General features: G+C 49.3%; 1 protein-coding gene across 5 annotated transcripts in view; it reads right to left on the minus strand.

Moving 5' to 3' along the window:
* NLRC3 (NLR family CARD domain containing 3) overlaps positions 1-14,740 on the minus strand; it is a 36,202-nt gene that overhangs the window by 2,354 nt on the left and 19,108 nt on the right. For 4 of the 5 annotated variants that reach the window (XR_005083851.2, XM_037154656.2, XM_037154655.2 and 1 more), the window contains 13 exons: positions 13,799-13,885; positions 10,512-10,595; positions 9,985-10,068; positions 8,518-8,601; positions 7,095-7,178; positions 6,387-6,470; positions 5,632-5,715; positions 5,022-5,105; positions 4,337-4,420; positions 3,761-3,844; positions 1,753-1,836; positions 1,199-1,282; positions 415-498 (listed from right to left, as the gene is read on the minus strand). Coding sequence is in view for 4 of the 5 variants with exons in the window: in XM_037154656.2 (XP_037010551.2) it covers positions 415-498; positions 1,199-1,282; positions 1,753-1,836; positions 3,761-3,844; positions 4,337-4,420; positions 5,022-5,105; positions 5,632-5,715; positions 6,387-6,470; positions 7,095-7,178; positions 8,518-8,601; positions 9,985-10,068; positions 10,512-10,595; positions 13,799-13,885 (1,095 nt within the window). In the remaining variant the exon portion in view is untranslated. Of the gene's footprint in view, positions 1-414; positions 499-1,198; positions 1,283-1,752; positions 1,837-3,760; positions 3,845-4,336; positions 4,421-5,021; positions 5,153-5,631; positions 5,716-6,386; positions 6,471-7,094; positions 7,179-8,517; positions 8,602-9,984; positions 10,069-10,511; positions 10,596-13,798; positions 13,886-14,740 lie in introns of those variants that run through there. The other variant, XM_037154657.2, reaches the window with a different exon arrangement.

Here is a 14,740-nt window from a genome sequence, read left to right on the forward strand (position 1 = left end):
AGAAAAGATGGAGACACCACAGTGAGCTATTCAGGACAGAAGAACACACCCCAGGAAGCAGTACTGCGTTTCTTGGGGGACCATTCTGGAGCTGATTTGTCCACAGGCGCCATGCCAACATCAAGGTGTCATTTAACCCTGAGATCAGTGTCTATAAGGAGCCAGTTTTCCCATCCAAGTGCCTTGGAGGATATAAGACAAAAATGCAGATGTTAAGTGATTTACCTTTGACTTAAACTAGGCAGAATGAACAAACCCATCCACAGTATAGACTATAGTGACCAGAGCAGTCAACTATTTCTATTCAGAAGGAAGCAGCTATGGAGAAAATCAAAAGCAGCTTATCCCATGGGGAAGGTTCCAGCAGAAAAGTCATCTGCCCTGGAGTACAGATAGGGCTCTACACCCACTCACTTGAGTATTTGGAGGCTTGAGTTGACCTTCAGAGCATTTGCCAGGGCTTTGGCTCCAGCTACCCCAATGGCATTTCCTCTCAAGCTATAAGAAAAGACAGGAAGTGCAAGGCACAGTGACGGCTGAGAGCCTTTTGAGATGGTACCTTTTCAGATGAATGTGGGCTACTGGTTAGAGGCAGCATGGACTCAGCAACTATGGGGGATTAGGTTGCTCCTTCCTTACTCCCAGGTGCAGAATCGGGTCCGGCCCTGGGGAGCCACGGGATACATGGGGGCCGGGGTGGGCTGGCCCAACCTGTAGTTTGTTGGAGATTTCATTCTCCTTTCCCAATCCCAAGACAGAAGGGGGCTGAGGAGAGGCAGCACTGCACCCAGCAGTCCTGTGTGCTCAGCATCCCAGAAATGCAGGAGCAGAGATGACATGGACATGCCGGAAAGCCCCAAAGAGCTTGAGGCCCAAACTTCTGGATCTTAAAGACCGAGATCGGTGGTCACAGACCACCCCAAGGAGCCCTTAAACAGGGCTATGGGACCGGTTCAGCCCGGACAAGACCAAGAAGAGCAGGTACTCAAGGAAAGGAGGGCCAACAACAGTGATTCCCCGGGAAAAGGGGTAAAGCAGGAATGGGGAAGCTGGGGCATGCTTGAGCTAAGTGAAGGGATTTAAATGATTTGCGAGTTTCATGTACATTGACCTTTTTTCTCCTCCATATCTATTCACTTTGAATCAACAGCTTGGCTTCTTTGGGTAAGAAACTGTAGCTGGAGGCTGAAATACTTACTCAAGAATCTCCAAGGTTCTGTTCACGGCTAGGGCCTCCCCCAGTGCCTGGGCCCCCAGCTCACCAATGGAGGCTACTTGGAGACTGTAAGAGGAAATGCTGTCAATGCACAGGCCAGACAGGCCAGGCCTCTCCCGCCCTCATACCTGCCCTGGATCCAGCTCTCAGTCATAGTCGCCCTTCATTTTCATCACCCTTGACTTAGAGCTCAAAGTGATGAAATAGCACTGAAAATTGCTGGCCTGTGATCTGTGCAAAGGATGCCGCATCTTCTACCTACACTGTCTGCTGCCTAGGACATATCTAGATACTACAGATATAGGAAGTACAGGTAGTCTCCTGGAGAGTTTGGAGGGGAACACTTCTTGTATCCCCACATCTTACTTGTTAGAACTGCAGGAGCAGAGATGATCTGGACATCCCTTTTTCTGCCTGGTTGCTACTATTAGGAAAATCAAACACACTTTCCTTGACTGGGAAACAATAATGGATTTTCCGTATGAAAGGATGGCGACAGGCCGGCTTCCTGGGCTGCCACGCATGTCAGGACTTACTAGAGAGCAGTGAGGGCTGTGTTTGCCTTCAGTGCATCGGCCATTGCACAGGCGCCTTCATCCCCAATGGCGTTTTCCTGTAAACTGAACACAGAGAGTGACCCCTGAGCACGCAGGGCACAGGGCCAGCTCTCCAGCATAACATGCTGAGCTTGGACCTTCCATGTAATTCAGACCACACACACCATAGACGATACACACTGGGTCACCCTGTGTGGCCACTGCAGCCCCATGGCCTCCTAATTAACATGCAGATGGGTCTGGGATCTGCAAACATCTGGACCAACGGAGGCAAACAAGAAAAAGGAACACATGCAAGTAATGTCAACAAGGGCTCAGGACGAAAAAGGGTATGCTTTCCAAAGACAACTAGAAAATTAAAAGCCCCTATCCCTGGGCTATTCTAACTAGTGGCACTAATAATTTAATGGACATTTGAGTGTGTATTGTGTGCAAGGCCAATTCTGCCTTCATGGAACTCGGCTGGGGGGACATAATTAGAGGAGCTGTCACCATAGGCGAAGTGACGGTTTCAGTGAGGTCCCAGAAGCTGCCCCCAGAAATAGGTCTAAACCAAAACCTGAAGAATAAGAATTGGGGGAAAGGAACTGGCACATCTAAGGAACCTGAAGAAATTGAGTCAAGTCTCTGGAGTGTGGCAAGAGGCTGAGGAGGCATAAAGGAAGCAGATGTTTGGGGTCCCTAGAAGCCATGCTAAAGGTCGGACTCTACTTGGCAGGCACTGGGCCACCACTGAAACATCTCACCAGCGCAGGGACGGATTTGTGTTTTGGACAGATCTTGGCCAGCAGAGGATGGGCTGGCTGTGGAGGCTGCTGCAGTGATGCAGGTGGGTGATGCTGGTGGCCTGGACAGTGGCTGTGAGGGTGGGACATTGGGAGGAGAAGCAACAGGACTTGGAAATGAAAAGAGTGAGGATAATGTTTCTACTTTTCACAGTTGGTTGGCTGGTTCTGTTCCTATAATGGGGAAGCAAGAGCAGGCTTGTGGGGGAAATCGTTTGGGCAATTTGAAGTACCGGTGAGGCTCCCAGGGGGAGGTATGGACTGAGCAGTGGGCACCTGGGTCTGGAGCTCAGGAGAGAAGTTTGGGATATGGATGTGGGGCCATCAGGACTTTAAAGCCTGTGAGAGCTGCCGGAAGAGATGCCATTCAAGGGAAGTTGGCCTGGGACAGAACCCTGAGGAGCACCAGTATTTCAGAATCAAACAACTAGCCAGAGACGGGACATCCTGGAAACTGAGAGAGAAGCAGTCGGCATCAAAAGCAGATGAGACTCAAAAGGTTAAACAGAGTTGCCATTTGAACTGGCAATTCCATTCCCAGCTGTATACAAAAGAGAACTGAAAGCATAGGTTCAGTTCTGAAGACCGAAAGCACGGAAACTTGAATATGGACGTTCACAGCAGCATTATTTGTAATAACCGAAAAGTGGAAACAATGCAAAGGTCCAACAACAGATGAAGGATAAGCTGAGTGTGGTCTTATCCATACCGTGGTGCATTACTCAGTCATAAAAAGGGATGAAGTAGCAACACGTGCCACAATGTGGATGAACCTTGAAAACATATTAAATGAAAGTTGCCAGTCAAAAAAGACCACATATGGTATGATTTCACTTATATGAAATGCCAAGGAAGTAAATCCATAGAGAAAGTAAATCTGTGGTTGCTGGGGACGGGGAGGCTGGGGAGTGACTGCTAGTAGGTATGGGCTTTCTCAGGGGGTGATAGGAATGTTCTGAATTTGACTGTAGTGATGCTTACATGACTGTGAATATACTAGAAGCCAGTGAATTATACACCTTAAATGTATAGATTGTTTCTCAATAAAGCCGTTATTTTTTTTAAAGCAGATGAGGTTGGAAACATGCCTGCTGGCCTTAGGGCAGAGGAGGCTGTGTGCCGAGCGCACGTGCCCCGCACCTGGCAGGCACTGCGGTTTCAGATTCCCCTGCTCCTGTGGCCTCCGTGGAGGCCCCACTTACTCAAGGCTGATCAGGCTCCTGTTGAACTGTAGTGCTTGTCCCAGGGCCTTGGCGGCGCTGGCCTGGATGAAGTTCCACTGCAGGCTAGGCAGACACGAACCACAGGATTAGGTGGCCCAAGGCAGCCCAGGAAGTCCTGCGGCTCCAGAAAGAGGGGTCTCCTCCCAGGAGAGTCTGACACCAGAGGATGGAGTCCTTGCAGGGTGGGTTCTATGGGGACCACTGATGGGCAGAACTCCCGTGACCCTCCTCAGCCTTAGGCCCAGGGAGTCATCGTTTACTCTCTGGTTAGTGGTGAGCACAGGGACAGCCTTGAATAAAGACTCCTGGTGGCCCCTGCATTAAGCATGCGACACAGAGGCACAGCCATGAGTACCTAGCTCCCACCACTGGCCTCTCCATGGATCAACCTCAGGAAGCAGATCAGAGTTCAGGGCTGGTGGCCTCTGCCAGTGACCTGCTGGAGGCCCCAGAGGCCATGTGGGGGGTATCCAGAGCTGGACTTGGCCTCCTGCATCAGCTGGTCTGGGTGCTTCAGCTCTGTGCAGGGGGTGGGGGTGGGCACTGAGGACTCACTGAAGGGACGTGAGGGTGTGGTTTTCTCTCACTGCCACCGCGATGGCCTGGGCACCCTCGTCGTGAAGGAGGTTGGCTGTCAGGCTGGGAGGAGGAGAATGAGGGCAAGTGAGCAAAAGCTGACCATGATGTCCCCTGTCCTTGCTCTCCAGGGAATCCACACTGCTCTCCTCCAACCCAAGGGCTGCACTGGCTCCACTGGATAGCCTAGCTCACGCTTATGGAGTGCTTGCATGTGCCAGGCACATGACCTGGGCTGTTGTGACAAATTCTGACAACCCCATGGGGAGTGGGCCCAGGCTTGGCTCAGTGAGGTCCCAGGACTCATCACCCACCAGGAGATGGCAGAGGCACCAGGGACTCGCTCCTGATCCTTGTACTGTGTTGCCCTCGTGACGGTGCCACTTCCACAGGCTTGTCCATCACCATGGGACAAGGGGGTGGGCAGAGAGTCACCACTAACTACATCCTCAGGTAATGTATGACGTGAGACCGGGAGACTCGTGTCAGGGTTGCCACCAGGGACCAAGTCTCCTGGCTGCCTTCTCTCCACCAGGTCCTTCTTCAGCCTTTCACGGTGGCAACGGTGATGAGGGCCTGGCCCATCGGTCCCTATGCTCTGCGTGGTTGAGGCCCTGGCATAAAGGAGTCTGGAGAAAAACAACCTGCCCCCCAACTCACGTACTCCAGGTTCTTCAGGGTGCTGTTGGTGCAGAGTGCTCGAGCCAGATCCTGGGCTCCCTTTGAGCTGATGGAGTTTTCTCGCAGGCTGAGGAAAGAGAAGACCCTGAGCTGCTGACCAGGCAGATGAGGCCTCTGGGGAAGACAAGCCCAGGTGTTCAGGCTTTTAGAACCAGAGAAACCTCGAGTGGAGCCTGGCCTTTCTGAGCACCTATCTGGGTGCACCGTGTGCCTCCAGCAAGCCCAGGTTCTGGTGGCTAGGCAGCCAAGTGTCTCCCTTTAGGACTGTCGACAGTTGAAAGAGGACAAGACGATGGGACCTCAGAACTGTGAGGGGCAATCTTGTATGCTTGGGCACCTAAAGAACTTGTGGACAAGCAGGAAGCAGCAGAATTGGCCAGCTGAAGGTCACAGCTGCCCCTACCCTCCCCCAAACAGGAAGAGGGCATGAGGTCAGCTCCAGAATCAAGCTGCTTAACCATAGGTCTTCACCAAAACCAGCCCACAGGAGTAGGTGTGGGCTTCCAAGTGCTAGCCTTTCTTTCCAAGTCCCAAAATTCCTTGAGACCCCCGGCCAAAGGAATACCTGGTTGGAGAGGAAGGCTGGGACTTACGTGAGGCTGAGGAGGGTTTGGTTGGCGCAGAGGGCCCCCATCAGCGCTGCCACTCCTGTGTCACTGATGGAATTACTCTGCAGGCTGCATACAGGAGAGAAGGCATGTTTGGTGCGGGTGTCCAAGGACCCAGAGGGGGCCATCAGTCCAGCTGAAGCACCGAGTTCAGCAGGGACTTGGGGGATCCCTGAGGCAGGTGCCACTGCACGTTGCTCTTTTCATCAGCCCTCTCTCCTCCCCCATCCTCCACATTCCAGCCCCTGCTAGGTCAGGATAGGTGGGCCTAGTACCAGAGTTCAGACACTGTCTTGGTTTGGGTGCCTCCAAACAGCCCCTGAAAGGGTCTCATGTGCTGTGTCTGCAGCTCATAGAGAAAGTGGCACAGTTGGGTCTCCCCAGTATGGGGCAGTGCCAAGCTCCCCAACCCCACACCAAGGCCACTGCAGCTGGCTCATTTTTTAGCTACCTGCACCAACTTCTAAAGCGTTCTTGGTGGTGGTTGTCATTCTCAAAACTCCAGAGCCAACACCAGCCCCTACAGTCCTAGGAAACAGAGCCGGTGTGGTGGGATGGAAGAGGCAGGATAGATCACAGTATGCCCAGAGTTGGTGGTTGGTTGAATTCTCGCAGGGAAATAGCCTTGACCGACAGCCCTCCTCTGGGACCCACCCATCTACTGGATGGAGAACTTGAGTAGGACAGGGGGAATTGCCCTGGCCCACAGCCACCCCTGGAGGGTGGTCAGGCAGACTCACTCCAGGCTCTCCAGGCCCTGGTTCACCTTCAGAGCTTCAGCCAGGGCCTTGGCACCTTTATTACCAATGCTGTTACTGGAGAACCTACAAGAGATGGACACACACTGGTAAGCCAGCCTTCTGCAGCAGCTGGACAGGGCAAGGCCTGGAAATCAGGGTCTAGGGGAGGGCTGTCTCTGTTATCCCAAGGGTGCCAGTACACAGTTTCTCCTACTTGGGACTGGTGGGCCAGAGGCCTCTGTAAGTAACCTCCTGCCTTCTTTAAGAGATCAAGTTAGCAAAGTCGTTCTTGGCTCCCTGGCAGGCAGTAGCGGGAAGGGGACAGGACCGACCATTTAATGGGAGGTATTGTGATACTTTATGTGAAGGTGGCTAGGAAATGCCACTTTCTTCTGCCAGCTGAGAAAGCAGCAAATGTGAGCCTGAGATAGTTGTAGCTCACTCAGTCCTGGGAATCTGGGTCTCCATTCTTTCGATCCAGTGCTTTGGAGTTCAAAGCCAGGTGTCCTGCACCAATACCTTCATCCATCCATCTACTCACATACTCATCCACTGAACTGTCCACCCATTTATCCACTCATCTACTAGTCTATGCATCCATCCATCCATCCATCCATCCATCCATCCGCATGCTCACAAATATTTATGATGGGCCGGGCATTGTGTCAGTCACTGAGGATACAAATTTGGCCCTTCTGCACTTCTCACATGAGCTTCTTCAGACTCCTGTTCTGTTTCAGGGCATCTGCCATCTTCTGGGCTCCCATAGGCCCAATGGTGTTCTTCTGTAGGCTGTGAGAGACGAGAGGGGTCCTTCAGCAAAGGTGGTCACAGCCATGCACAGGCCAAGCACACTCCAATTCAAGGTGAGAGGTTAGAGACTACTGAATGCTGAGTGCCATCTGCATGCATCACAGCATAGCGGGAGGGGTCTCCGGGAAAGGTCTGCCCATTGTTGCTAAGTGATGCCAAGAGACCAACATTATATGGAGAATAAGACACAAGGGCAGCCAGGCTCTTGCTTGTCAGAAACTGGGAAGCAGAGACAACAGACACTGATGATATCTAGCAACCTCCTGAGTGGGGACTTCCACATACAAGCACCATTGGCCCCTTACCCGATCAACCTTCTCAACACTCAACAGTCCACCTCCATGTCCAGCAGCAAGTCTCCCAACCCTACAGTCTTCCCTAGGGCAGGTGCTCCTCTACTTAGGTTCCTCTCCTCCAAAAGCTACTTCCTCTTATACTAAATCTGGAGGAGGGGATGCTACAGAAGAACCCTGTGCTCATCCTAGAAGGGCAGGCAGGGCAGGGCCTCTTCTGTGTGAGGATAAGCACAATTGAAGCAAAAGGGAATTTCCCTGGTTCCAAAAGAGAAAGAGATATCCTTCCCCCTTTTCTTAGTGCATTTCCTAGTTGCCATTGTGAATCCTTTCCCCGTCCTTTTGAGAAGTGTGTAAATATTTTTAAAAGCTAAATAAAAACCTCTTGCCAAGGTTTACAGACTTGAAATGTCTTTTGTGAGGGCCTTAGAGCCATCTCTTTGAAAAGTACACATCAAAGAAGATAGTACAGGCTCCAGGTTGTAAGTGCCTTCTTGTCATGAAGATGTGAGGTCTTAACTTTCCTTAAAAGTTAAGGCTAAAGGCCATTAACAAACACCCCAAGAACAAGGCTAATTTAGGATGAACTCTGTGTGACAAACAGTGCTGTCCAGTCCTCCTATGTGAGGACAAGTTGTTGTTTGTCTTGGAAACATATGCATTGTGCTTGCTATGGGAAAGGGCTTGATTTCTTTCTGTCCTTGCAATCTCCTCAGTGGCTTGTATATGATGTGCATACAGTCTCGCTGACTGCTTATTCAAATAATAAAGCTGTTTTGTTCTTTCTCACATTTGCGGAGAGGATTTTCTGGATTTGTAGGAGGGTTTATTTTTAATTTTTTGCCCAACAGCTGTCCTCTGGAAAAGCAGTGGACATCAAGTTCTCTAGGGCCATCCAGACAAGTCAGAAAGCCTCGGGACCTTGCCCCATTCATCCCTCCTCGTAGAACATAGGCAGAGAGGCCTTTGGAGGAAGAGACGGTGAACACCAAAGAGGCTCTCTAACGGCCAGTATGTCTACTCACTGTATCACAGAAAGGGTCCGGTTGGCTGCCAGGGCCTCAGCCATGGACCTGGCACCATCATCCTTGATCATGTTGCTCTGAAGGCTGTGAAGGCAAGGAAGAGGCACACCCTGATGGAGCACACCAGGGCACCCAATGGTGGCCTGAACCACCACTGCAGTGTCACCAATGCCCACGGAGGGGCAGCAGCTGACCCCAGTGAAAGGGGACATTGGCCACTAGAGGCCCTCAATGCCCACCACAAAGCCACTGGGGAACAACTGGCCCTTCCCTCTGCTTCTCTGCCTTGGGTTTCCTTCTGGGTCTCTAAGCACTTGCCTGTTGACTGAGGTCAAGGTGCTTATGACATCTAGATGACAGAAGCTAGGTCATCTATAATCCTAATTACAGCTGAAAGTCACAGCACCCAAGCATTGGTGAGGATGTAGAGAAATCGGAACCCCATACACTGCTGGTGGGAGTGTAAAATGGGCGGCTGCTGCCAAAAACAGACCAGCGGTTCCTCAAAAGGTGAAACAGAGTTACCATGTGGCCAGCAAATTCCACTCCTAGATGTTTACCCGAAAGAATTGGAAGCAGGTACTCAAATACTGCACACAAATACACACAGCAACATTATTCCCATTACCAAAAAGTGAAAACAACCCAAATGTCCATTAACTGACGAATGGAATACTATTCAGCCATAAAATGGAATGAACTACTGATACATGCAAACATGTGGATTAACCTTTAAAATATATTTAGTGAAAGAAGACACAAAAGGTCTTATTGTATGCTTCCATTTATAAGAAATATTCAAAATAGGCAAATCCATTGAGCAGAAAGCAGATTGGTAGTTGCTGAAGGGAGGGGGGAATGGGAAGTGACTGCTGATGGGTAAAGGGTCTCCTTTTAGGATGCTGAAAATATTTTGGAACTAGATAGAGTTGATAGTAGCGTAATTGTGGATGTATTATGTGCCATCGAACTGCACACTTCAAAATGGTGAATTTTGTGTGAATTTCATTTCAATATAACTAAACAAAGGAAAGCAAACTAAAACAAATGGTGGTAACATTCAACTAAGGGTGGATACAACCACTGGCCCCTAAAAGAAGCACAGAAAACCACACCAAACCATAAGGATCTTCAGGAGGATGGGTTTTCAGTGTCTTGGAAAAACACCTCAGGGGAACATTCTGACACCACGGTCTTGGGGAATTCCTCAGAGATCATTTTGCCCCTCCACCTCTATGCCCCTCTACCCACCCTTTTCTCCTCTGTCCCCTGCTCAGGCTATAAACACAGGCACAATAACCTGGGGGGAGCTGGAACCTGGGCACTTGCTTGGGTTACATGATCCTGTGGTTTCCACTGAGTGGGAGCTGGTATCTCATGGCCACAGTTTGAATCGCCCCCCACCCCATGGGTGGCACATGAGGAGGTTTTCTGGCCCCTCTCCACGAGAGAGCAGTTGACACGTACCTTAGAAAGACCAGAGTGCGGTTAATCTTCAGAGCATCGGCCAGTGCCTTGGCCCCTTGAGGTCCGATGGTGTTACTACGGAGGCTGGAGGAAGGAAGAGAAAGAACCATTCTCTCTTATCTAGTTCCCAGGGAGGAACAGAAGTTACACTGACCTATGCTTCTTGAACAAAATATATCAGGGTTTGGAATTTCATATATAATGGAAGTGGGGTAGAGATTTTTATGTAGGCAAACAAGGACGGAGTTTCTGAAGGTGACCCCATGTGATGGGGTGAAGAAAATAGTATCTAATGGACCAGTGCACTTCGGCCAAGTATGAAAAGGGGAATGATAACACCTGGTTCAGAGCTAATATTCTGGTGCTTCCTGGGCCAGTCTGAATAGTTGAGCAGGAGCCATACTTTGTTTGCTCAGCTATTCTTCCCACCCACTCAGGGGAGAGTATGGTCAAGGGAACTGTACAGGATGCCTCACAAGTACTCCCTGTACCAAGAGTGAAAGATTGGCCTCTGGTGTTGTACTTACTCTAAAGTAGTCAGACTTCTGTTAACAAGAAGGGATCTGGCCAGAGCTTTGGCCCCTTTGTTACTGATCTGGTTCTCAGCCAAGCTGCCCAAGGGGAAGAAAAGGAGTGGTTATTTTAAGTCTATAAATCTCATTGTCTTCTTCAACTCCAGGCTCATGATCCAGAACCCTCAGTCTCACCAGAACCATCAAGGCCTGGACAAGGTGGAGATCAAAGTGGAACAAAATGCCAGGCCCAGGAAAGCCTCTGAGCCAGGCCAGGTAGGACCAGAGTGGGCAGATCAACGTGTATGCTGGCAAAGGGTTCTGGGGAAGTTTGGCCAGAATCCAGCACAACAGCTGCTACATATCACAGGAAAGAGGGCAGACAGTTACGGAAGTCTACCAATGGGCCCCAGCCAGTGCTGTGCCAGAAAACTGGTTCTCAGGAGAAAGCAAAATACAAAAACCATGATTTGTAACATTGGCCAATTTTTGTGGTGTAAATAATTCCACGACAGCCAGTTTCGGGCACTCACAGCTTGCAAAACTTCCTGGAAATTTAACAATCAGCCCTCAGGCCCTGGCTGAGGAGCTTAGTTGGTTACAGCATCATCCCATATGCCAAGGTTAAGGGTTTGGTCCCCAGTTGGCACATATAAGAATCAACCAATGAATGCATAAATAAGTGGAATAACAAATCAATCTCTCTCTCCCCACCCCACTCTTTCCCTCTCCTTCTTCGTCCTCTCCTCTCACTCTAAAATCAACAGATTAATTTTTTTTAAATCATCTCTCATATACTCATAGTTCCAGCACACCATAGGTGCCAGCCCTTTGTCCTAATGCAAGAAAGGAAAATGGTAGAGTTTTTACAGAACTAACTTTAAGGTTTAAAAAAAGTACATCTGACTCTGGCTGGTGTGGCTCAATGGATTGAGCTCTGGCCTGGGAAGCAAACGGTCAGTTTCCATTCCCAGTCAGGGCACATGGATGGGTTGCGGGCCAGGTCCCCAGTAGGGGGCGCACGAGAAGCAACCACACATTGATGTTTCTCTCCCTCTCCTTCCCTTCCCCTCTGTCTAAAAATAAATAAATAAAATCATTTTTAAAAATAAAAAAGTACATCTGTATCTGCCTTGAAAGGGCAATTCCAAAAATATGCCAATAGATCAACCTAATGTTGCTTCATGTACCCAATTTCAGAAGTGGTAGCTGATGAAGTTTAATGTTTCTCAGACATTTAAAATGGTGGGGAAGCACCATGGGATACAATTAGATTATCCAGTGCTTTCAAGCGATGTTTCAAGGGCCCCTAATGTTCCACAGAAAAGTTTCAGGAGCCACCAGGAGTCTGAGAGGGAGCCAAGTGCTGGACTCTCAGCCCTCATCTCTTCTTCTTTCAATTTCGTCAGCTTCTTCCTCTTTTGTCTATTTGATTTATTGGGATACTGCTTGATATGTCACTTAGAAAAAAGGATTCTGCTGCTTTAAAAACATGTGAAGACTATCCAGAATAGTCTACATAAATATCCCCAGGTTCTAGAGAACCTCTGCCCACCTTCCTCACCCCAAGATTTTTCTACTATTTTACGAGTAATATTTCATGAGCCTTGACTGTGTTTTGTAAAGGATCCCTTGGGCATTTCAAATAGGAATGTGGTACTGAGGACCAGCTACAGAGAGGTAAAGAAAAGCATGTGGCCATAGAGGAAATGTGAAGCTTTGTTCAGAAAAATTTCTGAGCACTATCTAGACTCCTTTAAGCCAAACACTGAAAGCTCATTATTTTGCTGATGGCTCCCATGAAGGGAAAAACATTAATAATGAGATGTCATTATCATGTTTCCTTCAAAGAAATTGCATTTCTACCTCTGGTTAGTAAGATGACAGTCCTGCCAGTACATTTGGTCCTTATACAGTGCCTGTCCTGTCTGAAGCACTTTTCTCAATTAACTTGTTGGAGCTTCCCAACGACTCCAGGAGGCAGTGTTCTGCAAAGGATTAACCTTGACCAACACCCCTCCTGAGAGGTGGCCCCTCTAAGCCCTTGGAATGTCCTGCCTGATAAGAATATCTCTGCTTATCTGGGGGCTTAGGTTTTGTTCAATAGCTTGTGTCACAATTTCTGTTGGGAATCTTGGGCCATGCAGTGTCAGCTTGACTTCAGGAAGAGCTGGAGAATAAGGTCAGCCTGTGGGAGGTCAGGTACGTCTTCATGACCAACCCCAACAGAAACTCTGGGCACCGAGACTTGGATGAGCTTCCCTGGTCGGAATGTTTCAGATGTGTTGTCACAAGACATTGCTACAATTCCGCTGGGAGGGGACAGCTGGAAGCTCATGCTTGGTCTCTCTGGGACCCTGCCCCATTCACCATTTCCTTCACAGACTTTAGTCTGTACCCTTTCTGTGTAATGAGCCACAACTGTGGACATGACAGATTTTCTGAGTCTTCTGAATCCTTCTAGTGAATCACTGAACCCAACATGGGTCATGGGGACCCCAGAACTCACAGGTAATAACCTTGTGACCCCATCCTTACCATCCTTAGGCACAGAGGTGTTTGTACAAGGTCATGTGGAGCCTGCCAATCTAACCACTATCCTCAGTGGTTGCTTTGTTCTTGATTCATTCTACATTTTTTTCTCACATAAAGATTATTTCAGAACCCAAAACCTTGTGTAAGGATGAAAAATTACTCTCTGGGCCCTGTCCTCTAAGCTCACTTCCCTAATTCTCCAGAAGTGCCCTGGCCCCCACCCCTGCCCAGGTCCTGGTATCACTTCAACTACGAACAGGGGTGTTTCTCAGACTTGGAAATTATTACAAGGAGATTTCATAACCTCTTCTGATCAGTATATAAACGTCAATCTAATTACATTACAGACGCAGTGTTTAAATTTAAAATTTTTTCATTAAAATTTTTAAAAGAAAATGCAATTTTTTAAAAAGATATGGTCCTGTCCCCGGAACACTATTTGAGGGCAAACTTTAAGAAAATTGGGCCTGGTACCATGTCAGCACATACAGTGTTTGGAGAAAATCTTCCATTGTCCACAATAGCCTCTGATCCTCACTATATCCTTCCTTTCTTCCTACAGATGAGTACCTGAGCCTCTGGAACTTTCTGGACTTGGTGGAAACAAGCAGCTTGCATCCTGAGACTTATGTTTTAAAGACGCCTCTCCTTGAAGTACCACGTAGCCACTTGAGCAGAAAGGAGGCTGGGAAAGGGGCCCTCAGACCCTGAGAGACGGAGGTGGGTGGGGGGAGTGCCCTGGGAGGAGTCTCCTGGGTCAGCGTTACCTGATCTTCTGAATACGACAGTCATTTCCACTCAACACACTGCCCAGCAGCTCCATCACAGGGTCCTGGAACTGGTTGGTGTCCAGCCTGATCAGGACAAACAGCAATAGTGAGTGCTTCCTGCCGCCCCCCCCCTCCCGGCAACCCCCGACACAGGCAGGTTGAATGAGGTCCCTGGCTGGCATCAGGGCAGCAAGAGAGGGTGCTAAGCTCAGACACCCAGGCTGGGATCCTCTCCCTCTTTCTTCTCTCGATCCCAATGTAGATCCTACCATATGGCCCTGAGATCTCGGACAGCACACCCACCATGCTCACAGCATTTTCCTACAAAGGTGAACCGGAAGGCTCAACGGCATAAACCCTAGGGTTCCTATCCTGAGGGCTGTCTTCCCAGCAACCCTGAACATTGTGTGCATCTGTGGGACACTTGCTACTATTTTTACTTCTGAGGACATGGAAGCTGCTCTCAGGTCCTGAAAGGCCCTGGTGCCTTCCTCTCGCCCCCTCCTAAGATCAGAGCAGTGGACAGAGGATAGGCTGAGAGTGAGTGGGTGTGGCTTCTGTCAGCATCGGAATGGTTCACCTGGTGTTGTGGATTGAATTGTGTCCCCACAAAGACGTGCTGGCGTTCTAACCTCCCAGTGACTCAATAGTACTGCCTGATTTGGAAATGGGGCAGTTGCAGATGTAATTAGATAAGATGAGGTCACACTGGAGGGAGGCGGGACTGTCATCCCATGTGACTGGTGTCCTTACAAGCAAGGAAAGTTCTGTGTGAAGACAGACATGGAGAAGGTGGTCATGTAACCATGGAGGAAGAGATTGGAGTGGTGCAATTATAAGCCAAGGACTGCCAGCAAACACCGCAAACCAAAGAGGCAGGAAGGATGCTCTCCTACAGGTGTCAGAGGGAGCACAGCTCTGTCAATACCTTAATTTTGG

This window comes from Artibeus jamaicensis, unplaced genomic scaffold, assembly GCF_021234435.1.
Source record: "Artibeus jamaicensis isolate MK-2021 breed Jamaican fruit bat unplaced genomic scaffold, CSHL_Jam_final contig_700, whole genome shotgun sequence".
Lineage (NCBI taxonomy): Eukaryota > Metazoa > Chordata > Mammalia > Chiroptera > Phyllostomidae > Artibeus > Artibeus jamaicensis.